The following is a 21,160-nucleotide window of genomic DNA, read 5'->3' on the forward strand; positions in this document are numbered from 1 at the left end:
TTTATAAGATAGATATATACATAGACATACGTGTATCTATCTCATAGATAGATAGACATAAATATATAATTTGGCATGGAACAGGGTACAAAATCCCGACTATAAATATAAACACCCCTCAGGAATTAATCAGCCGCCAGGCGGGCTGCAGCCCTGACCCAAAATGAGAACAACCCTTGAGGGGCAGGGCCGGCAGCCCCGGCCGGGGCTCGGAGGTGCCGCAGCGGGCCCGCTGCCACCCGGTGTCAGCCGGTACCGCCTCACACGCGGCCCGCCGGGTGACGCCAGCTCCGCGCAGCGCCGCGCAGGGCGGCGGGGACGGACGCGGCGGGCGCGGGCAGGCCGGCATGCTGAGGTAACGGTGGCGGCGGCGCGACGGGGCCCCGCCGGCGGCGGAGGGGCGGCGGTGGCGGGGCGGGGGCCGCGATGGCGGCGCCGTGAGGCGGCAGCGGGGCCACGGCCCACCGGCCTCCCCCGGCGCGGGGGGCGCCATCATGGCCGCCGGGGGGCGGCTGCACCCGCGCGGCCACGTGGGGCACGGCCGGCCGCGCGCTCTGCCCGCCGCCGCTCTGGCCAATCGCAGTCCAGGCCGCCACGCAGCGACCAATCGCAGGCCGCCTCCTGCCCTAGGCCCCGCCCCCAGCTGGAGGCCGCGCGCACCTCCCCTCACCCCCAAGGGAAAGGAGACGCGGCAAGCCACGCCCACCACTGCCGCGCCGGTTAGCGGAACCCCGCCCCCTCCGGCGGCACAGCCAATGGGAAGCGATTGGGGGCGTGTCCTCGGGGCGGAGAGGCTATAAAGGGTCGGCACGGTAGGCGGGAAAGAATAAGATGGCGGCGTAGAGGCGGCTGGTGTGACCTGTACCCACTGTGCCGCGTCCTCGCAGGAGGCGGGCGGGTCCCCGCGCGGCAGCCGCGGCCGCTGCGTGGCGGAGCGACGAGGAGGGGGAGAAAAAGGGCGCCGGTGCCGCAGCCGCAGCCATGCCCAACATCAAGATCTTCAGCGGTAGCTCGCACCAGGACCTGTCCCAGAAGATCGCCGACCGCTTGGGCCTGGAGCTGGGCAAGGTGGTCACCAAGAAGTTCAGCAACCAGGAGACATGGTGAGGCGGGGCGGGGCGCGGCCGCACTACAGCTCCCGGCAGGCCCCGCGGCGCTGCAGCGCTGGCTACCGTGCGGCCTCCGCGCGGGGGGTGATGGGGGTTGTAGTTCGGGGGCCGTGCGGTCGGGCCCGGCGGCGGAGCTGCGCCCGGAGGCATCCCCGGAGAGCTCCCGCCAGGCCCCTGCTGCCCGGAGCTCTCGGGTGCACCGCGCACGTCCCCCCGGGCACAGCCGGCTCTCGGTGCGGGACGAGACCGGGCTGCGGTGCGCCCCGCGAGCCATGTGCGGCCCGGGCCGTGCCTCCAGCGGCCCCCGCCTCACGGCGCGGCCCCACGCGGGCTGCCCCCGCCGCCTTTGGGGCTTCCTCAGCACCCGGGGCCGCGCGGGGCGCCTGAACTTGGAGGGTTTGTGCGGCCTGGCCGCCGTGGCAAGAGTTGGAGCGGTGCAATTCGCCACCCGGACCTTGCCCCCTCCACCCCAAAGCCGCGAGCTGATGGGACGGCACATCTCGGAGTTACACCTACACAGATCGGGCTTTTTCATCCTTAAATCTAAACTCTGATGACTTGAGGCTTGATAATTTTGTGTTTAGCATGTAGCTAAACTTTAAACTTCTCTGAGGAGCTTCAGAGTCTTAGAAAGTATTGCTGGAATTCTTCAGGAAAGAGAGGAGGCTCACACCTCCGTGCATCCCACGGTGCATTTGCAGTCACGCAGTCTGTTTCCCTCCAGCTTTGAAACCTAACGTTCGCCTTGGTTTATATTTCTGTGCTTTAAAAATCCTGCTGCCATCCTACGTAAAGCTAAAAAGGAGGTTTAAACTTCTTCAGAGCCCCTTAAGCTTGCTTTAGAGAATAAACTAATCGTGTATACTCCACAGAGTACAATATAAAGAACCTTGATTGCTCCAACCCACTCCTTCTGGAAGCAGATTTTTTTTTCCATGAAAATCCAGGATGTACATGTGACATACAGTATTATGTTTCTCTTGCCATAGGTATCGATAGTGAAATCTCAGAGGTAGTACAAGGAGTTGTAGAGGAGTTATAAAAAGTTCTGTTTGATTGACAGCCCTTGCACTGTTCTCATTGTTCTTTATTAACTGTTCTTACCCACCTGGCTGGCTGGCCAGCAGGTTCCTGTATCAGCAGGTAATGTGACTTGAAGACTTAAAAACATCTTATTTACCCCAATAAACTGACAGTAGGTGCTTCCCCAAAAGAGTAAGACTGTTTCAACAGAGTAATTCATAGACTTTTTGGTACCATAAATATCTTAAATCACCCTAATGCTGGAGATGACACTTTGATGCTAACTGCTGATAATCAGACAGCTCCCCAGCAGAGAGTTCTCATTGACAGAAATTCTCCATGAGAGATGGATGCATCCTGTAAGGTAAGGCAGTAAAGATGACAGCAGCTCGCTGATGGATATTGAGCAGTAAGATATAAATAGATAACAGTCATCAAAAAAGTTTGAAGAAGAGATCAGGAAGGTCAGAGAAGGAAATATTAGAATTAGAACTCGAGCCTGAGGGGGTCTATAAATGAAGTGGTTTCTTTCCCACTCTTTCTGGTGCAGGTGTCTCCATATGTGCACTCGAGCTGGCATTTGGCTGCTGGCAAACAGGACCTTTGGCTCGTGTTCAGGCCCTTCATCAGCAGGGATTAGTGTGCACTGCATCCAGGAGAAAATTAACCCCAGAAGCCTTTCCAGAGTGCAAGGCTGGAGTGCTTCTCTGCTGGAGCCCCTGAATGGCTGTTATGAGTCTCAATCTGATAATTGGCTGCAGTGTTGCTTTGGTAGCAGTTTGACCTCACTCTGGCTGGTGGCTGGCCACGGTCCTTGCTCCTTTGTGCACTGCTGCTTTTAGAGGTGGCTGTGCTTGTGATTCCAGGGGAACAAGGCCTGCTCTGGGGTGTTTACATGCTCAGCTTGTGTTGAGATCAAGAATACAGGCTGAGTGCTTTTAGCCTTAGTGGCTAGACCATTAAATCTGATGAGTGAGTGCTGTAAAATAGCCACTGAGCAAATAAACAGCAGTGTTGCTGCTCAACAGCCTTGATTATATGGCAGTGTCACCCACAGAACCTTGGGGATGCAGTGCCTTGGTTGCTCTGCAGGCACAGGTAATGGCTGTGCTTTAATTTGTGTTTGGCTCCAACTGTCTTCTCATGTTTCCAGCGTGGAAATAGGTGAGAGTGTTCGTGGGGAGGATGTCTACATTGTGCAGAGTGGCTGTGGGGAAATCAATGACAATCTGATGGAGCTCCTCATCATGATAAATGCCTGCAAGATTGCCTCAGCCAGCAGAGTCACAGCTGTCATCCCCTGCTTCCCTTACGCCCGGCAGGACAAAAAGGACAAGGTAAGGGATGTGGTAAAGGTTTCTGCAGGGAAGTTGAATGCACACCTAGAAAGTCCTGACTGCTGGAGAGGATTTAAATGAAGTTTTATCACCTCCTCTGAATATCCAACCTCTCCTCAGTTTGTTAAACTTCAGAACATTGGACTGCCAAATTATCTTTTCATAAAGATCTAGTTCTTCTTGAAAATATACTAAAGTCTAATCACTAGCTGATGAGAAGATGCAATGTTAATGAGTGCTCCTTTTAGTAACTGCTTGTGAATCACTGCCTGGAAGCAGAAGGCTGACATCTTGATGAAGGAGTTGAACTTGTCTTTTTTTTTCCTGTACCAGAGTCGAGCTCCAATCTCTGCCAAGTTGGTTGCAAACATGCTGTCTGTGGCAGGTGCAGATCACATCATCACCATGGACCTGCATGCCTCTCAGATTCAGGTAGGAGCAAAAATCAGGAAGGGGCTTAACCAGTTCCAGTCTGAGCCTCTTGGCTGCTTTGCAAGCTTTCCAGTCATCTGCTTTTTGGAGATACTGCAGTGATCAAGACTTGGGAATTTGGGTCTGGATGGGTAGGTGGGTAACAGATTAACCTGTAAATGAAAGTACAGTTGTTCTTCATCAGATTGAGTGTATTGAGTCTTGTTTAAATGAGCTAGGAAGTGATCACTACAGCTTTGTTGCCACACAGTGACACTGTTTGTTCTTCACTAGACCTTGGAAGAATGTGAGATGGAGAGTGGCTTTAAATTCTGAGCAGAGCTTTCTGGTACTTAGTGTGTTGTCTTGGAGAAGTGAGCAGTTAGTTCTGCCCTCAGGTGTCCTGGCACAGCTGCATTTGTGGGTTTAGCTGACCAGGACAGTGATCTGATAGCCTGCCTCTGGCAAGACAGGCAATCCCATTTGTATCCATTCAGTATCACCCTCCCACACCAAGGCTGGCCTTGGTTCTCTCCCAAGCTGGTAGTGAATTGAAAATCATTCATAGCCTGTGTTGGCTTACAAACAAAATATCTTACAGAGCAACTAAAGTCTGCCCTGGGCTGTGTAAGAAAGCTGGCAGGAATGTTTGCCAGGGAGAGGAGAAGCTGCAAGATCAGTTTGTTTTTCTCTACCTTGAGCAAGTGCTCAAGACCAAGAAGCCAACTCAGTGCAACTGAGAGGGGTGTGGCAGAGGGAAGGATGTCTGTATTGCTGCAGAAAGGGTAAGGTAGCTACTGCCTGCTGAAGTAAGTGGGCAGGCTGTTGTTTTAACACTTGGAAGGGCAGTCATTCACACTCCAGTATGATTTGCCCAGAAATACTGTCTCAGATGAAAAAAATCTGTAGGGGGCACGGCTGAGAAGGCTCTCAGAAAGAGCATGAAATAACTGAGCCCAAGGGGGTCCCTCTTCCTACAGGACTTGAAATTGGTGTGACTGAAAGGGCTGACCTTGCACCAGCAGCAGTGATGGGATTTAATGGGATCATTTGTGTGTATGTGCTTCCAGCATCTGGCTGGTTTCAGCCTGGTTCCTGCAGCTGCTGTGTTGCATAGCACAGAAGCAATGATGGTGAGAAGGGTCTGTTACCCTGTACCTTGAAGCATTCCTCAGGAGTAGCTGCCCCTCACTCTCCTGCCTGTTTACTCCAGGTTTAACTTTTAGCATTTAGTGACCTATGAGATTTGGAGAAGTCTGCAGGGTCACTGTAAAGTTGTGGAACAAGCTGCATTAAAGACAGATGTTACTCAAGCCTGTTTTGTAGATATGAACAGTTTGGGTAATGAGCTTTAAAGACTGACTGTAAACAGGCAACCAGCTGCTCTGGAAATGAGTGCATTTGCTGCAAGCTTTCTGCAGCCCCCAGGACAGAACTAGTTTCATTTTGTGGAGGTGTTAAATATAAAGTGTTATTTATGCTGCTGAACTATTTCTGGCTCTGAAGACTTCTTATGTTACTATTCTGTGTATCCCAAAGACTACTGCCCTTACATCAAGGGAAGTAAAAAGGAAAGCTGAAAGCTGTGGAAAGGTGATGACTGCATGCCTGATGATATAGAAGGCTTCCTACAACTGTTTCTGGAATGGGGCTTTCAGCTACATCTGTTCCTGTTGTCTTCCTTGCAGGGTTTTTTTGATATCCCTGTTGATAATTTATATGCCGAGCCTGCTGTACTGAAATGGATCAAAGAGAATATCCCAGAGTGGAAGAACTGCACCATTGTTTCACCGGATGCTGGTGGAGCCAAGAGGTGAGCTGTCAGACAGGTAGCTTGAGATGCTGCTTCTGTGTCTACTTCAGTTCCTAAGAATACTTGCGACCCTGTTTTTAAAACATGTTCCTTTCGGTCTGACTTCTCTCAGACAGTCTGGGACAGCGGGGGAAGAGTGGTCAGATATTCTTCCTAGGGAATGTTTAGAAGGTTTCTTGGGCTACATGGAGGATTTAATAGCTTCTAGAATCACAGCTGCATAGGTAGGAATTGCACAACAGCTACCTCCCTTGGACTAAACCAATTTGTACAAGGCTGTTTATGCCAACTGAAAGAGGAAATAGTGTAGCTTACACCTCTATGCCAAGGCAAGCTTACTGCTGATGATTAATGATACATTTTTATCCAGGCTGTTTTCTTTGCAGAATTAAACTTAGTCTCCTGAGGTATTTTCTTACTTTATTACCTTGGATTTGAATATCTAGCTGTGATTTAAGCCTGCTGCCTCTCTTCATCTTCCCTGAGAATGAGGAAGATATATGGTTCCTTTCCAAAAAGCAGCAGCATATGCTATAGCACATTTCTATTTTGATAGCCTTACAATCTCCCATCTCCCTGCAGACAAACATGCCAGTTTGTGGGCAGCCCAGAATGTTCTCAGAGGCTTTTTAGGAGAAACTAGGCTGTTCCTTGATGCTTCTGTCTGAGGGCTACATGTGAACAGTAGAGGGACACAGATGTATTCTTTAATCCAGGGCTGTCACACCAAAATGTTGGTGGGTGCTGATCTGATTCACATGCCTCAGAATATTTGAAGTGATGTGTTACAGACAGCCAAGAGACACAGTGGAGGTCACTGTATGCTTTCTGTAGCTTTGCTGTGGTCCTTGGATTGGGCAAGCCCTCCTGTACATTCAGCTATTTCTGTAGCTTGTTGCATAACACAGTATATGAAGTGCCAAACCAGCCAGATATAATCTGACTCTTGAAAAAATCTGCTCAAAAGCCTCTTATACTGAAATGTGTCGATCTTGGCTGGTGCAGTATTTTATGGAGATATGCAAAGCCAAATACTTCAGTTTAGTTTAACAGTCTTGTGTAGGACCACCAGGATGGTAAGTGGGGCTAAGAATCTACTTAGCTCAAGTAAAGAGTTTCTTGGGGGCATGTGTGTTTTACTCCTTCCATTCTTAATGCTTTTAAACTCTTCATTGTTCATCAGTATCAATATATAAAGTTAAGATCCCTCTAGTAAGGTTGCTCTGCAGTCACTTTAATGGAAATAAATGCGAGGTGGTGTATTTGAATTTCCTGGATGTGTAATCCTGCCACAATCTGTGCCTGTGCTTGTGTGCACGATGACTGAGTGCTTACGGGAGTGACAGTAAAGCCCTGTCATAGCACAACTTAAGCCTTTCCAGTGTAGTGTTACAGAGATGACAACTTTCCAAGTGTTTGGATCACTTCAAGTTTGCTGACCTTGCTGATTAAGATTTGGTTTCAGCTTAAATGCAAATTAGTTTACAGTGGTCATGATGAAAGATGAGATCTATTTGCAGTCACTGAGAGATTAGATCAGAGGTTGCAGTTTAGCTGCTCAAAGGGAAACTGAGGTGGCAGAGTGCCCTCTATTAATTGCTTGGGAGCAGTAGCAGATGTGGTGACAGCTCCTCTTAGTGTGCAGTGTGTTTGATATTGAAAGAGCTTTGCCTGAAGCTGCTGTGTGGAGCTAAGTGTTGTTTGGGAACTGTTCTCTCTTCAGAGTGACCTCCATTGCAGATCGGTTGAACGTAGACTTTGCCCTCATCCACAAGGAGCGCAAGAAGGCCAACGAGGTCGATCGCATGGTGCTGGTGGGGGATGTCAAGGACAGAGTGGCCATCCTGGTGGATGACATGGCAGACACATGTGGCACCATCTGCCACGCTGCAGACAAGTGAGTGGGGCTGGCTGCTGCCCTCTAACCCAGGAACCTGCTCTTAGTGAGCACTGTGTAATGGGTTAAGCAGATTATTTGCATGACAAGTTTCACAAGGCTCATGCAGTCTCTTGATTATTCATGCCATACAAAATAAGGAAAACAACCAGTAAAAGTTCTTGCAGTTGGAATAGGTACAAGACCATAGTGTCTCTTTTTTTCCCTGCACTGAAAATGGACCATCACTGACCATGTCAGGTAGAACTAAGTGTTGTGTGGTCCATCAGCTGGTTTTGTATTAGAAATAAGCTCTTCAAACTTTGATATCATTCATGCATTTTACACTAGAAGCAGCAATATATGCAAGATGGTTAACCGTTAAGTACAGTATTAAAAATTAGTACAGTATTTCATATTGTATTAAATACAGTATTAAAGTATTAGCACAGTATTAAATATCTGCTACCTTGTGTAAGCAAAAATTACAGAAGGTCATTTGTATGATCTGTTCCAAATATTCCAGAGCTAAGAACAAAGGGGTTTTTTCAGTGTGTGCTTTGCCTGTAGTGGATTTCATGGTACTTGTAAAACTGGGGGATTTTTCCAAGTCAGTAGAGTGGGGGAATCAAAGATAGGCTGTTCCCTAAGCACATGGTGCTATCTCCAGTCATGCTTACCATGTGCCCTGCACTAATGTCAGCTTAATACTTGCTGAGAATTACTCATCCTTCTCCTTTACTCCCCCTTGCAGGCTTGTGTCAGCTGGAGCCACCAAAGTTTATGCCATCTTAACTCATGGGATCTTTTCTGGGCCAGCAATTTCCCGGATCAACAACGCCTGTTTTGAGGCAGTTGTAGTTACAAACACAATACCCCAGGAGGACAAGATGAAGCAGTGCCCTAAAATCCAGGTGAGCATCTATTTTCTGTCACTCCTGGGGGGTGGTAGCCTTGTCTGTTCACCTGTTGGGGGTGAAAATCCCACAATACTGTGTAGTGCTGACAGTGGTTCTGTTGGTACTGCCATCGGTGTTGCCTAGTTCTCTTGGCCCTATTGCTGTGGGGTAACAGACATGTTACACTGCTATAAAGCAGCTTCTGTTGCAGTTCATCTCAAACAGTTCATAAAGGATCTTCATTTTCAGGGCTTGTTTTACCCAAATCGGGTGTTTGATTTAATGGGGCCACAATGTAGGCGAGTAGTTGGATGTGTGCCCTTGGGAGGAGTGATGTGCTGATGTGCAATGCTGAAACAGAGGTAGACAGGAGCTTCTGATGTTGGTGCTGACAGCTTTGTTGTGTATCTGTCACTTTATGCCCAGCCTCTGCCATCCATATGAAAACTAAAAGCTGATAATGAGCCCCAGAATCTGCTGTTCAGCCAGTTCTCAATCCACTCATCCAGTGTACACTTCTTGAGTTTTGCCTGTGAGGATTTCATGACAGGCAGTGTCAGAAGCCTTGCTGAAGTTGACAATATCCACTTCTCTCCCCTCACCCATCTGGGTCGTTGCTTCCTCATAGGTGATCAGGTTGGTGAAGCATGATTTGCCTTGATGAATCCATGCTGACTATTCCTGATTATGTTCTTGTCATCCGTGTGCATAGAGATGGCCTCCAGAATGAAGTGCTCTGTCACCTGCCCAGGGATTGATGTGAGGTTAACTGGCCAGTAATTCTGGGTTGTATTTGCTTTTTTCCAGTCCTCAGGCACCTCTGCTGATCTGCAGGACCTTTCAGAGCTGATCATGAGTGCCTGGCTGTGATGTCTCCCAGCTCTCTCAGTACCCATGAATGTATCCCATCAGGGCCCATGGACTTGTGGATATCAAGTCTGGCCAAGTGTCCTCTAGCCCAGTCCTCCCTAAGGAAGAGTCTTCCTTCCAACATTCCCTTACCCAAGTCTCCTGCGTGTCAGTGCACACTGATGCAAAGAAGGTGCTCACTAACTGCCTTCTCTGCATCCTCTGTCACCAGAGTCCCCCTTCCCTTTAGGAACAGGCCCACATTATTCTTAGGTTTTTCCAAATACATCAATAACAAAAGGAAAACATTCTTCTTGTCCCTGATGTCCTTTACCAGATTTAATTCCAGAAGGGCCTTGCCTTCACAGCACCAATACCTAGGACACAAGCATTTGGAGAAGTTCTGGCACTACTCACACTAAGCCAGTACTTTTGTGGGGTGAGTGTAGAGGCTTCCCCACTACTGGGCTGCTGGTGAGAGGGAAGCTGAACTGGTTGAAGCTGCAGTCATTTTTAAGCTGCTTTTGGAAATATGTTATAAGCTGATTGCAAGCTGCTGTTGGGTTGCATTTCTTTCAGCACTAACTTCTGAATGATACTCCTGCAGTGTCTAAAAGATTTCTGGTGCTTCACTTTGTTGCCAGGCTCCACACAGCACCTGGTGTAGGTAAAATGTTAAACTGGCAACCTCTGTGTAAGTAGCTGTAGCCAAAGACTGCAGTGGAGCAGTTTTCCAGGCTCTTCTTTAATACTTCACATTTTACACTGGTGTCTCATGTTGAGGAGCACAGAGGTAAAGGATTTATCACAAATCTCAGGCTTTACTCTGCAGCTTGTTCATTTTTTTTCCTTCAGAGACAAACTATCTAGAAGATTAAAAATATTAAATATGATTTTCACTTGGTTTCCTTAATGCACCATGAATATAGTGATTCTTACTAGACTACATATATTGAAATGCTTTAGCTGTGGGGACTCAGAGCTGGGATTTGGCTGAGACTCAGCTTTCCCTCCTCGTACCTTTCTGACCCCACCAGATGGAGCCAGCACAGCGCCCAGGAGCTGAGCTGCAGCACAGCAGCTTCATCTCTCAGACTGCTGGCAGCAGTGGTAAAACCTCTTGGCTCAGGGAAGTGATTTCATCTTGATTTAGACTGCCCTAACTTCTCGGCACAAAGTGAATAAGAGAGTCCTGTGGTAAACAGATTGAGCCTAGGGAGTTTGAGCAAAGCAGGGTGACAGTAGACTGTAACTGACAGACCAGCTAGAATATTTGTAGTGCTGTTTGTAGGCTATCTTCAGGCTTAGATGTAATTAAATCCTAATCCTGTGTAGAAGTAATTTATCTGCATCTGGCATGTTAAAATGTGGGTGATGAGTTTATTCTTTAGGTTGTCTCTGACTTCTCAGCAGTTCTTTCAGGCTTGATGCCTTTTCCTCAATGGCACTGATGCATCTTTCTTCCCTTCCAGGTGATTGACATCTCCATGATCCTTGCAGAGGCCATCAGGAGGACTCATAATGGGGAATCTGTTTCCTACCTATTCAGCCATGTCCCTTTATAACAACAGATGTCAGCTGCTGCTTGTATGGCTTTTTTTTTTAAAACCAAAAGTTGTTCAGCTTGTTGTAAAGTTCAGTAGAAGACTCTGCTTGTTCCAGTGCAGTTCTCCACATCTCCTGCTTAAGTCAGGCTTACTGGCTCTGTTCCCAACACTGGGAGGCTGGAGGGGGAAAGCTCATCTTTGTGACAGCCAACTCCACCAGCACCCCTGTGCATGGAGCTGATCAGTAGCACTGACTCAATTCTGCAGGTCTGTGGAGAGCAGGACTGACACATGGCTAATTGCCACAATTATTTTGAGGGGGGGGAGGGAGAGGGTTTGTCTGTGGGCAGGGTTAGATGATCTGGCATGTGCATCTTAAATTGTTTGGGAAGTAGAGCTCCCTAGGACATGTTGATCTGGATCTACAGCAAGAGCCCAAGAGACTGCTGGCTGTCTTACCACTCTGTACCTGACAGAGCCCTTGGAGAGTGGTGGGGAAGGCTTGTGTCTTGGCCAAGCTTGACCCTTGGTGAAGCCCTGGGAGACACCTTGGGAGTGTTTCTGCTGCAGCTTCCTCCCATAAAAGGAGATCAGTGTAGTTTGCAAACTTGAATTCCTCTTAATTGTTGATGAAATTAAATGCCCTTTAGTGCACTACACAGCAAAGTGAGGGTGAGAGCAGAGTCTGTGCAGTGCTGTGCTAGTTTAGTGGGGAAGGTGCATCCTGGACAAGTGTTCTTTTCCAAAAGCTCTGACATAGAGAACTTGTGGTGGTTGTGTGCTTTGGTTTCTAGTGCAGGCTAAAACCAGCTTCTCAATTTCACAGCTTCCTGTTAGCTTTGCTAGCTAACTAGAGCACTGCTGTCATGTGCTGCAGCTGCACCTTGACCTGCTGTGCAAACCCCAACTCTTTTTTTACCAGTACAGTAGAAAACAGAGCCTCTGTCCAACAGCAGCAAGGTTGTTGCATCTAGCAAGTGCCTGCTCAGATGCTGGGGTGACCTGAAACACAGCAGCTTTGTGTCCAGCTGGCTCAGCCTCTCACTCAGTGCCTGTTACAGTCCTGTTATCCTGGAAGGTACTGAGACATTGTCCTGCTCACTGTCTGCCTTTCCTTGAAAGCCTTGCTTCTTGCAAAATACCTTAAGCTAAGGAGCACTGCAGGTTGCAGGACAGCAACACCTGAAGGAGCCCTTGGAGTGGGTCCGATGCTTCCCAGGAGTGTTTATTGCAATGGGTTGAAGAGGCTGGTGAGATACATAATACTGGGAGAACTGCAGATTTAACACCAACCTGACAGGCCACAAAGTGCCTGAAAGAAAAATACCAAAACTAGAGCTGGCTGAGGTTCTTGGATGTAATAAGTATCATCTGAAACTTGAATACTTTGAAAATGTACCAGACAATCGTAAGGTAAACTGCTAAGTCTCTCTTGAACTCTTACGGTTTATAGACCAAACTGTTTTATTCTGGTTTTCTTTTGTTTTGTTTTTTATTTTTTGGTTTTTTGTTGTTTTGGGGTTTTTTTAATAAGCACTCCTTTTTTATTTGTTTTTGAGCTGGAGGAAGGGAAAAAGGGAAAAGAAAGACCTTGAAATTACTTTCTACAGTAACCAGCATGGCTTTGAGAGGCTGGGGGCTGGGGTATAAGTGGAACTAACTGAAAGATGTGGTTAAAATCTAGGGAAGTACTTCTTTAGTTGTGCCTTTTACTGAAGACTTCTCTCCCTTCCTGAACTCCTGTCCTGTGGCAACATTAACACTTCTATTAGTGTAGAGCTTTTCTTTTTGTATAAGAATTGGTGTTTGTCTGGAAACTGTGCATCTCTTGCTTCTTTGCTTTGCATCCTGCACTGAGCTCTCCTGAGAGTCTGTGATCCCACCTCCTGTATGGGAGCCCCTGCTGCCATCCTGCTGCTGCTCTGAGAGCCAAAAGCCAGGACATCAGAGCAGTGCTGGAAGGATTTTCAGCAGCATTTGTGTTTAAAGTAAACACCTGATGAAGGAATTAAACTTTTATTTAAAAACCATGGCCTCTGCCTGTAAATACTTCTAAATATCTTAAATGACATGAATCTTCTGAGTTGGGTCATTTTAAGGGCAGATCATAAAGTACTTTTATTTTAGAAGAGACCTTGGAAGGTCATCTGGTTTAACCCTTGTGCATGTGGCCAGCTGTGAGGTTCAGCTTGGCTCTGCTCATATTGCATGGAAGGAAAAGCATGGGACCAAGCACTGAGTAATTCCTTTTGTCCATGTTTGATGTCCTGGACTTAATTGTTAGAGGTGGTAGTGCAGCTTCTCTAGTACTGTTCAATTATGGATCTGAGCAGATTCATTCACATCATGTTCAGGTAGGGGAAGCTTGAATATTTTAACAAGTACAAATGAAGAATTTGTAAGTGTCTCGCACAAAGCTGATGATCAGAGACACAGTAGGATTATGTCCTGAGGAGCACTTGTTCTGACTAAACCCTGATCCTTTCTCATTGTCTGTTGCAGATGGGAAAGTATGAAGTCAGAAGGATGAGATGGCAGGTCTAGAGAAAGGTCCTTGCCATTACAAATAGACCTCCAGGCCTAGACTGAACCATGGCCTCAGACAAACATTTGCTGAGGATCACAACTGTCATACATCTATTAAAATGTCTTGCAGTACTGGCCAGTGAATAAGTGAAAAAAATTGAGTTTTCCCCCAAATAGCAGGGTGGGTGCTGTGGGTCTTATCAGGATTATGTAGCAGATTTCACTTTCACCTTTGATAAAAAAACAGAACAGAGCTTTACAGCCATTTCTGTACAGGAGACCATTGCTATTAGTGAGTATATAATGTTTTCTTAGTTACTGTAATAAAACCAGACTTAATATGCTGTATGACATTGTAGCTCTTACAAAGGATGAGAGATAGCTCATTGGGAGTGTTCTCATACCTGTGTAAAATTACACTGCTCTGAAGCCTTCAGATCAGAAGGGATGGAGACTTCCCCCAAGTCTCAAGGTGAGCTGTGGCATGTCTTAGGCTTTCATCACAGCTGCCTGAGTTACTACTGTACAAAACAAGTTATTTCCCAGGAGAAAATCTCAACTGACTCATTTGCTGTGCTCCTGCAGTTGGAGGTGTGGAGGAGCAGGATAGGGCTCCAGCAGCTCCCTCTGCCACAGGCACAGCCCGAGTGTGGCTCCTGGTGTGAGGATGCTGGTATTGGTGCTGGTAGCCATCTCATGCCTGTCTGCTGTCTGCTGCCTGCTGTTAATTCACCACAACAAGGTACACATCAATCATTAGTCCTGTATGAGCCTCACCAACCTGCTGGGGTATGTGAAACTAATGCATGGTGGGGGGGGGGGGGAACTGAGTTTGCCAGGTGTGCCTTGCAGGTAGCAGGATGTCATAAGCACAATGAGACACCTCAGAATCATTTGCTGGTGCCTCTTGCCTTACTGATGTAAGGAGGTCTCCTGGAGCTGGTCTTTCTGTGATCTAAAGAAAGCACCATCTTGTCTTGCTGCTGTTGGGCAAGGGGAAAATCAGCAAGCCCTTTTGTGAACTGCAACAATATCCACAGGAGGAATGAGCCCTTCTGTAAGACACAACAGCCCCAGTGTTCTGCTCCTGCCTTGATGGATGTGAAGGGTTGTGGCAGGAGGCTGGGGTGAAAATGGGAGAAAGTGCTGTCACCCTGTGGAGTGGCTCAGCCTGGCAGCTGTCATGGTGGTGCCCTGCAGGCAGATGGGTCAGGACGCTGAAAAAAACCTCTGATCAGAGAAAACTCCCTGCCTCCTTCCTGTACAGGAGAATAAGGCATTCCTGGAAATGGCTCTCAGGGAGGCCGTATCAGCCTGGCAGCCTTGTTCTGTGCGAGATTTAAAACCCATCTAAAATGGCTGGCAGTCAGTCTGTGCTATTTCAGGTCAGGGCTGTTTTTGCTTTCTCCCTATCTGTTGATGTCTCAGTTCTTTTGTTATAAATTATTGAAAGCAGAAATGCCAAAAGACGTAAGAAAGAAGCTGGTTGTGCTGTTATGGGAGGCTTTGCTAATTTGTCGGGGAAAAGCTCTTGCTGGGATATAAGCTCCTTTCTTGTTCTTTGTGCAAGATGGGTTTTAGCAGCTCCCCAGCAGCAGCCCCACCTCTCCCCTGCTGGCAGTGCACAGGCTTGGCTTTAAAGCTGCTCTGGCCGTGGTTTGTACGAGTGTGGTGGTGCCTGTGTGGCTTGAGGAAGGGGGAGCTCCCCTTCCCCTGCCTGCGTGGCCACCGTGGTGGCTTTGTGCCCAGACAAAGACCCGGGGTTCCAAAGTGCTGCAGCATCAGGAGATGTAACACATTGCCCAGGGGCTGTGCCTTGCCAGTGGCAGGTGCAGCTGATCTGCTGAGGGGCTGGGGGGATGGTGAGCAGGTTTTTGGGTGCAGCTGGTGCTGGCGAGGGGCTGTGCATAGGCAGGGTGGGGTTCAGGTTCTTTTGCACTCGCTGCCTGCCAGGGACAAAAGCTACGTCAGACTGCAGCATCCACAAAGGAGAAGCATGTGGAGAACAGGCAAGCAAAGAGGGAAGCTGAGGGGAAGGTGAGCACAACCAGAGAGTAAACACATGGTAAAACACTTGTCTGACTATTTGCATGAAGGTAAAATGGATTTCCTGTGTTCATTTTGAAACTGAATGGATGTTTTGCTTCTCGCTGGCTGTGCAGGAGAGATGAGCATTTTCTCACTGGGGCTGGGCTGTGTGATGCAGGCTCTCAGGGTGGGTTTGAAGGATGCTCATGAAGGCAGCCCTGCCTGGGATTGCAGCTCCAAACCTGGCCCTGCCTGGGGCCGCACCACCAAATCAGAGCTGCTTTGGAGCAGCCTGGCCTGGAGCTGTGCCTGCAGCCTCTCCTTCCCTCCCCCCAGCACAGAAAGGGGAGGCTGCTTCTCATCCAGACTCCTCTTGGAGGAGCAACCTGGCCTTAGATCTTGGCCTTTGCCTTTTCAGCATTTGCCAGCTCTTGGTGCTTCTTGAATTCAGAGCCCATATTCTGGCAGGAGTGAGAAGGTGCCTCGGGGTTTGCGGCAAAGGGCCACCTCCGGCCGTGACCTGCTGTCGCTGGATAGCACCAGTCCCTCCTGCCAAGAAGGCAGTCGTCTTGCTAAAGAACACAAAGCAAGTGTTCCCTCCGGATTGCTGGGGATTTTCTCTGCAAAATCTCCAATAAGCCCTGAGCAAAACCCAGAGGTTGGCAGGCCAGGAGGAGGTGGAGGTGAGAGCTGCTGCAGCACAGCTGCTACCCCTTGGTGCTCAGTAACGGGTTCCTGTTCGCCATGGCACCAGGATCTCTGCAGAAGGGTTTTGGCAAGCCTCATCTGCAGTCAGGATGCTTTTTCTTTTGCCTCCTCGCCTTCCCCTCATTCCCTTCAGCACCTGCAGAACCCTGCTGGCCCTCTACCACTCTCTATCCTTGCAGCCAGCCTGCAAGTGCCCCCCAGACTGCCACTGTCCTTCCTGCTGGGATCAGATAGGTTGCCTGCCTGCACTACCCCTTGGCTTTTTACCACAAAGGTGTTCCTTCCACTTGCACACCATTCCATCTGCGCAGTTTGGGCTGCTCCCCAGGCTTGCTGCTGCCAAGCAAGAGCCTGTGAGTGTGGTCAGCTTCTTATCCACCCATGCTGCTTCTTTAGTGACCAGACCTCCCCAAGAAGTGCTGTGGCCAGAGGCAGTGTAGATGTGAGCTGGGCAGCGGCCAAGCACCTCTCACAGGTGTGAGAATAGGGTGCTGGCTTTAGCCCAAAGCTTGCTTTATTCAAGTTCTGTTTCAGCAGTGGGAGCATCCCTGGACACACAGCTGCCTCCCTTGCTGTGGGGCAGCTGCTTCTGGTGAGGATGTTTGAGGCTGGGACAGTGGCTTTGGAGCCATCTGGTCACACAGGGACCAGCCTGCTGCCCCTCACCTGGCACCCAGGTGCGTGTGCAGTGGGAACCATGCCCGTGTGTGGGGCAGCAGGAGCTGTGTCCGCGCGAGCGGGGGGCTGCGTGGCGCCTGTCCGTGTGTGTTGTGAGGGCTGTGTGACCCGTGTCCCCGGTGAGCCCTCATCCGGACTCTCCCTCTCTCGCTGTCGCCTCCCTGCCCGTGTCCCTCAGGCCCCTCACGCTCGGTCCGCTCGCGCCCCCGTCGCGCGGCACGGCGGGAACGGCCGCCCCCTGGCGGGCCACGCGCTTCCCGGCGGGCGGGCAGCCAATGGGCGCGCGGGCTGGGCGGCGGCCGGGGTATAAAAGGCTCCGCCCCGCGCGGCGCGCGCTCCAGACTCACCTGGACGCGGAGGGAGCGGGATCGGGGTCGGTACCGGCACCAAGCACACATCGCATCCACCGCACACCGCGCCGTACAGCGCCGCAGGTACGGGCCGGGCCGCGGAGGGGGGCCCCGCGCAGCGCTGCTGCGAGCAGGGACTCGCCCAGGCGCCCCGGGGCGGGGGCTTCGGGCGCGGCGGGTCCCGGGAGGGCATGGCTGCCTGCTGCGGGGAGGGCTCCCCGTCGTGTGCGGGCTCCGAGGGCCGCCCCGCTCGGCTGCCCGGGCCCGGCGAGCGGCGCGGTGCCCGGGGCGGCGGCGCGCCCCGCCCTGCGCTATTGTCCGCGGCAGGGGCCGGGGGGGGCCGGGGCCGCCTTTGTCTTCCCATCCCCATCCTCGGCTGACTGCGGCGGGGGTCTCGCAGGCAAAATGTGCGACAAACCAGACCTCTCGGAGGTGGAGAAATTCGATAAGAAGAAGCTGAAGAAAACCAACACGGAGGAGAAGAACACGCTGCCCTCCAAGGAGAGTGAGTGCGGGGCCGGGGGCTGGCGGGGCGGGAGGCACGACCGGCGGGGCAGTGCCCTCGGGGGCCGCTCTCACCGCCGAGGCAGCCGGGGGAGAGGGGCGGTTTGGGGCGGCAGGGCTCTGGTCCGGGGAAAGCCACGGGCAGAGGTGTGTGCAGCCCGGGGCAGCGGGCACGGGCACTCGGGGAGGGCTGTGGTGCCAAACTGATCCCTCAGGGCATCACTTTCCCGCGGACAGACGCAGACAGGTGCTCGACGTGCTGCCACGCGCACGTGTGGTTTGTCATCTTCTTACTTGACTGTTCAACCACCCCGCTTGGGATCAAACCACAAAACTGGCCACCAGGGCCTGAGTGAATGCTCTGAAACCTTCTCCAGTTCGTGCTTCCACAAAAAAAAATGCACTAGAGACTAATGAGCCTCTATTCTCTTGCAGCCATTGAGCAGGAGAAGGAATGTGTGAAGTCTTCCTAGAGAGAGATTGCCTGGCAGGAAGAGCGACTACTCAATTATTTTGCTTTGAAATGAATCATGTGGGTTTTTTTAAATTTACATCACGTACATGTCTAGAAAACAGCTGTATCACCTAACACACTGTCCCACTTTGCTGGCAGCTTTGGCAGGTGGGGGGACAAAGCGTGGTCCTCTCAGTCCATCAGTAGCCTGACCTGATGCCATCTCTGCTGCTTCAGCTGCCTCCTGTGACAGCACTGATCTTGCTCTGATGCAGTGTGGAGATGAGCAAGGGCTGTGGAGGTTTCTGAGCATGGACCCCTTCTGCCTGTTGGAGTGGGGAACCTTTCTGGCCTCACCTCCAGCCTGGGTCTGTTTTGCATATTCTTCACTGACAGTGTTCTGTAGCCTCACTCACAGTTTTTTTGTCTTCCTTGGGGGAAAAATGAGAAGTTTATTATAAAATAAAAAATTGTAATGATCTGCCTATGGCTCGTGGCTTCTTCCCTGACAAAGGTTCTGGCTGTAGCTTGGCTTGCCCTGTGGAGGGTGGGGAGGTGTGCCTGGTGCTGCAGCAGTGGTGGTTGTTCAGCGTTGCTCAGAGGGCAATGTGGGATGGTTCCCTGCAGGGTGAATCCAGCTCAATGTTTGGGGATCAGTTCCTGGGGGAACTGGGAGCATTGCTGGCATGATCATGGCCACTCTGCTCCACCACCATTGTGGTTTCTTGGTGCATCTGAAAGCAGAGGCTAACCTGGGTCTTGCTGCCCATGTGAGGGCTGAGCCTTCTGCCTTGGAAAACTTGGTGTTCCCTGCCTAAAGCCTTGTGGAGCTGGGCTGGTGCCTTGTCAGCGTGGCCGGAGGTGCTGGCCTGGGTCCTGCTGGTGTGGTGGCCAGACCAGCTCTGCCCACCCAGTTCTTGGAGCACAGTACTCCCATCACTGCAGGGCACTGCCCTTCTGTTCCCCTTGAGCCAACCTCCACCCCTACCCTTGACTGAAGATTTTTGCAGCCCTGTAAGGATGGGTTTGAATGCAGTAAATCCCTTGGGTACTCTCTGGGCTGATCCCAGCCTTGCCTTGCAGGGGTGGAGATCCCTGGGTCCTGCAGTTGGCTGCTAGCACAGTGTGGGTGAGCTCTGACAGTGCCTCCAGGTTTATGCTGAGGCTTCCTGGCTACTGCCAGGACTTCCTCACCTCAACCTGGCCTGCAGGGTCACTGAACACACCAACCCACTTATAGAGGAGGTGGAGGCAGACTAGCCAAAACTTGCCAGCTGACAGCTTTGGTCAGTGTTCCTACTGAGCCTGGTCAGCTGGGGACAAACACGGGGCTGTTGTGCCTGTCTGGACACGGTGCCTATCTGCCTGGTGCCTCCACCCACACTGCCTGCCAAGGACTGCAAATAACACTGCCTGTGCGGTTGCCACTGCCTCCACCCCTTAAAAAGCAGAATTGAAAGAGCTGCAGGTAAGAGTTTGGTGTTTGTGCACTGTCGGGGCAGTGTGTGGGGTTTTCCATGAGGTGAGGGCAGAGGCCAGCAATGCAGAGGCCCAGCTGGGGCTGCTGCTCTGTTGGGCTGAGTGCTGGGAAGGCTTCGGCACCCTGGTGTCCCTGGGACAGAAGCCTATCCTGGACATGGGAATGTTTTCCCAGTGCCAACAGCCAGGGTGGTTTGTCAGGGTGACAGCGTGTCCCTGCTCAGGAGTGGTTTTTCTTATGGAGCAGAGGCAGGCAGGTAAAGCCAGCCTGAACCCTTTCCCCATTCCTGAGAGCCAGAGGCTGAGCTGAACCAAGTGAAGCTTTTGGGACGGAAACACAAAGTGGCAGGGCTGATCTCTCCTCCTCAGTTCTGCTTTTGGGGATAGGGAGGTCTTGGTAGCTGCCCAGAGCACCTTGGCTGCTGCTGACACCGCCCTGGTGCCTCTCCCTGTGACATGCTGCAACGGGCCCCTCTGTGGGCATGGAAAAGCACCAGGGTACTTATCTCTCCCTGAGTCACATGGATGTCTGCAAGGCCACAGCAGGAGTGTCCCCTCCCTTGCACTGCTGTGCTTACAATAACTTCCCCCTCACCCTGTGCTGTGCACACAGGCAACAGAGCCTGCCAGGGGTGCTGGGCACCCCAGTCCTACAGAGTCCTGTTTTGCCAGCCAGGGCCAGGGCTGTGGGTTTCTCCATATGGCAGGGTGGTTGGTGCCAGAAGCTGGCGGTGCTCCAGCATTGACCCTGAGTCTGTGGAAGCAGGCCATGGCACCCCCATGTGTCCTGGGGAGCCATAAAGGTGTTGATGCATCTGGGTTTGGGTTGCTTTTTCATTGCAGCCTACCCCAGCATGGAGCAATACAGATTTAGACATGGGGTTAAGTGCTGGCACAGCCAGGTCTGTGCCCCAAGGAAGTCACCCCAGGGGCTGGTAGTTCCAGCCTGGACCCAGGGACATCAGCTGGAGCTCAGAGCAGCTCCCCAGCAAACACATCTGTGTGTGTCTTATGACCAATGTCCTGTGTTCACCTAAAGTGAGGGCAGTCCAGGCACTTTTCTCAACCACATCCCTGCCAGAATGGTGTACAGGAAGTACCAGAACACAGTGCCTAAATGCCCTGTCCTCAAGACTGAAGGTAAAGCGTTACCTATTTTGCTAACCAGTGTCCAAAATGTCCCTGTTGCCAGCAGAGTGTGAGCCAGTAAGAGGAGAACCATTACAGAACAGCCTTTTTTACCAGCACTTTCCATCCCTATCCCAGACCTTCACCTTTTCACCCTGGCATGCATGGGCCTACAGTTGCCATGGTGTGGGAGGCCAGGACACCTGCCAGACTGATGTCCCCTAGACTGATGACCCTGAGAAATGTGGTGGCTTGAGCAGCATGGACTGCCCCAGCAGGTACCCACGCACAGAGGATGCCATCCCAGGAGCTGGGCCTTCCTGGCAGGGCTCTGTGACCCTTCCCTTGCTAGGCACCAGGTGAGTTCCTCATGTCAGCCCCTCTTGGCAATGCCAGGAGAATATAATCCATGCCTCTCTCCCATCCAGGGCCCATCCTGCT

The 21,160-nt window shown here is 51.0% G+C and overlaps 2 protein-coding genes across 2 annotated transcripts; both read left to right on the top strand.

The window, feature by feature from the left end:
• The first annotated feature begins 262 nt into the window (after positions 1 to 262).
• On the top strand, positions 263 to 12,859 carry PRPS1 (phosphoribosyl pyrophosphate synthetase 1). The gene is made up of 8 exons (XM_084213111.1): positions 263 to 355; positions 888 to 1,103; positions 3,286 to 3,469; positions 3,803 to 3,901; positions 5,569 to 5,693; positions 7,417 to 7,590; positions 8,324 to 8,483; positions 10,790 to 12,859. Exons 1-8 carry the CDS (start codon positions 348 to 350, stop codon positions 10,880 to 10,882), a joined length of 1,059 nt encoding a protein of 352 aa, XP_084069237.1. The 5' UTR covers positions 263 to 347; the 3' UTR covers positions 10,883 to 12,859.
• A 4,271-nt stretch (positions 12,860 to 17,130) lies between these two features.
• Positions 17,131 to 18,597, top strand: LOC311157928 (thymosin beta-15A homolog). The gene is made up of 3 exons (XM_084212994.1): positions 17,131 to 17,238; positions 17,555 to 17,659; positions 18,094 to 18,597. Exons 2-3 carry the CDS (start codon positions 17,560 to 17,562, stop codon positions 18,129 to 18,131), a joined length of 138 nt encoding a protein of 45 aa, XP_084069120.1. The 5' UTR covers positions 17,131 to 17,238; positions 17,555 to 17,559; the 3' UTR covers positions 18,132 to 18,597.
• The last annotated feature ends 2,563 nt before the right edge of the window (positions 18,598 to 21,160 follow it).

This window comes from Fringilla coelebs, assembly GCF_963513975.1.
Source record: "Fringilla coelebs genome assembly, chromosome: 11".
NCBI lineage: Eukaryota > Metazoa > Chordata > Aves > Passeriformes > Fringillidae > Fringilla > Fringilla coelebs.

What these genes read in the sequence shown, in the direction of transcription:
- PRPS1 (XM_084213111.1), top strand. An exon ending in GGCAGGACAAAAAGGACAAG is followed by an intron (nt 3,470 to 3,802) that starts GTAAGGGATGTG and finishes TTCCTGTACCAG; the next exon opens with AGTCGAGCTCCAATCTCTGC. An exon ending in AGCAGTGCCCTAAAATCCAG is followed by an intron (nt 8,484 to 10,789) that starts GTGAGCATCTAT and finishes CTTCCCTTCCAG; the next exon opens with GTGATTGACATCTCCATGAT.
- LOC311157928 (XM_084212994.1), top strand. Translation starts at nt 17,560, where the DNA reads ATGTGCGACAAACCAGACCTCTCGGAGGTGGAGAAATTCGATAAGAAG. An exon ending in CACGCTGCCCTCCAAGGAGA is followed by an intron (nt 17,660 to 18,093) that starts GTGAGTGCGGGG and finishes ATTCTCTTGCAG; the next exon opens with CCATTGAGCAGGAGAAGGAA.